The sequence below is a fragment of the Plectropomus leopardus genome, unplaced genomic scaffold (genome assembly GCF_008729295.1).
Source record: "Plectropomus leopardus isolate mb unplaced genomic scaffold, YSFRI_Pleo_2.0 unplaced_scaffold18913, whole genome shotgun sequence".
NCBI classification, from domain to species: Eukaryota; Metazoa; Chordata; class Actinopteri; order Perciformes; family Serranidae; genus Plectropomus; species Plectropomus leopardus.
Genome location: NW_024620401.1, coordinates 1 through 2,104, shown reverse-complemented (window position 1 = coordinate 2,104; position 2,104 = coordinate 1). Strand labels below are relative to the sequence as shown.

General features: G+C 41.0%; 1 protein-coding gene across 1 annotated transcript; it reads right to left on the bottom strand.

Annotated features, from left to right (window-relative positions):
- Positions 1 to 55: 55 nt before the first annotated feature.
- LOC121965178 (aldehyde oxidase 1-like) lies at positions 56 to 2,098 on the bottom strand. Its single transcript, XM_042515337.1, has 6 exons — positions 2,078 to 2,098; positions 1,918 to 1,970; positions 1,620 to 1,734; positions 1,466 to 1,531; positions 835 to 1,023; positions 56 to 671 (listed from the first exon to the last, which is right to left on the bottom strand). Exons 2-6 carry the CDS (start codon positions 1,965 to 1,967, stop codon positions 375 to 377), a joined length of 717 nt encoding a protein of 238 aa, XP_042371271.1. The 5' UTR covers positions 1,968 to 1,970; positions 2,078 to 2,098; the 3' UTR covers positions 56 to 374.
- Positions 2,099 to 2,104: the final 6 nt, after the last annotated feature.

Below are 2,104 nucleotides of genomic sequence, written 5' to 3'. Positions count from 1 at the left end.
AATAAATATTTATATTAAAAAAACTTATAAAAAATAATAAATTTCAAGTCTGACACTGATTAATACTCACCTTTCATGAATATTTAACATTTTAACATTTAACATATTCCAAACAGGATTGTTTCTTTCTCTTGAACACTTGATTTAATCATTCAGTTCGTAATTTCTTTTTAAAAGTTGAATGCCTGTGTGGGTTTCTGCTTTCCTTAACTTAAATGCAGTCTTAAAAAGCTCAAAAACTCCAAAAAAAATGTCACTTTACTTTCACCGGGGAGTGCAAAGTGTCATATGAAGGTTTAAATGCTATTTTGTACAATTTTTACACTTAGACAGGAGAAGAATTTAGAGAAAAAAACTTGAACATATGCAGACTATTAGTGTATAAAAATGTCGATTTTAAGCAAAATGCATGTTGAGTGAGTCACAGTGAAAAGTGAATACAAACACTCGAACAAACTGTTCGCAGCTGTGTGAGAATAACGCCAATATTTCAGCATTTTTACCTTCCGAGTGAACGGGGAGGAACAAGCCAGACAGGCCCGCTCTGGTGTTGCTGGGCTGTCCAGAGAAAACGGGCCGGATAAACCGGACTCAGAGCGAGCTGCAGCCACGGCGTCTTTGATGGCGAAGAAAACTGAACTGCCGAGGAAGAGGACGGGCTCTCCGATACCCTGCGAAGACAAACAATTACACTCAGACTGGCGTAAACGCAGCAGGAATCCAAGAAAAGTCAGATAAGAGAGTCTGAGAAACGGTCGCCAAAAGAATAACTAACGACAGAAACAAAAAAAAATTAAATTCTAGAAATTTGAGGTGTGCATCGTGACCTCTGACCTTTGATGAGTAGATGGCGTGCGGGTTGTCGGAGTCCGACAGCAGATAAACGTTGAAGCAGAGCGGCACGTCGCAGACCGCAGGGATCTTGTACTGAGACGGACCTCGAGTGTACAGGAGCCCAGAGGGGGAAAACTTCAACTCCTCCATGGTGTAAAGACCCAAACCCTGCATGAACGCTCCCTCGATCTGAGGGGAGGAGGGAGGAGGAAAGGAGGGAAGGGAGGAGGAAAGGAGGGGAGGGAGGGAAGAGGAGACGGAGGTATAATCACAGAATGACTTACATAATATATCATGTAATTAAAGAATGGAGAGCCTGATATAAACACAGAGCCTGATATAAAACTAATTGATTGGTGATTTTTGGAGAAATCTCAGTGACTGAAACAAGTTTAATTCCCAATTTATTGTCCATATTTTCTATAACTCGTATGCTTGCCTATAATCTAAAACTTAACAGACAGACATATTTGACATTTTTTTAGATTTGCAGCTCCAACAACAAAAAAGTCACAGTTCATTTTAGAAACCCTCCAAACATTTCACAGTTACATATTTCTTCCTTACGTAAATCATCAGCTATCAGATTTTTTGTTTTCCTGCGTCCACTGCTGTAACAGACAAGACTCACCTGGCCGATGTCCACTGAGGGGTTCAAACTTTTCCCGATGTCCATCACAAGGTCTGTCCTCACCGTCTACAGGACAAAAAACAGCAAAGTTTCTTTAAATTCGTCACATTTTTTCTCTGTCACAGTGAGGTGGAGGACGTGGATCAGTTCTGACCCTGTAGTCTCCAGTGAGGCGGTCCAGCTCCACCTCACAGCAACACGCTCCGAACGTGAAGTAGGCGTACGGCTCCCCCTCCATCTTGTCCCAGTCCATGTACAGGTCTGGACCTCTGGGGACACACGAGGAGCTCTTAGTGTCGCATGTTATACAAACAACTTTAAATCCTCATTTCAAATGAGCTCTAAATATAATCTGGTACGGTGCATCAAATGGTAACATTATGGTGTTTTAACCTGTCCATGGTCCATTTTAAATAAAATAAAATACATAAATAAAGTGAATTCTGTCGTACCTGTGGAATCCAGTCGCTGACATACTGATTTTCTCAAAAAAAGCTGCCATGACCTGAGTACAAATTACAGAAATGTTTTTGTCCTGATAAAAGCAAACAGTTTGAAATTTTCCACAGCAGTCCCGGAGAATTCTGTTTATCATTTCTTATCAAATCGTACCCAACTCTCCCATGATCCTTTGGGGTT

Coding starts and splice junctions, on each gene's coding strand:
- LOC121965178 (XM_042515337.1), bottom strand. CDS start 1,967: ATGGCAGCTTTTTTTGAGAAAATCAGTATGTCAGCGACTGGATTCCAC. Junction 1,735..1,917: donor TCAGCGACTGGATTCCACAG/GTACGACAGAAT, acceptor GTGTGTCCCCAG/AGGTCCAGACCTGTACATGG. Junction 1,024..1,465: donor CCTCAGTGGACATCGGCCAG/GTGAGTCTTGTC, acceptor TCCTCCCCTCAG/ATCGAGGGAGCGTTCATGCA.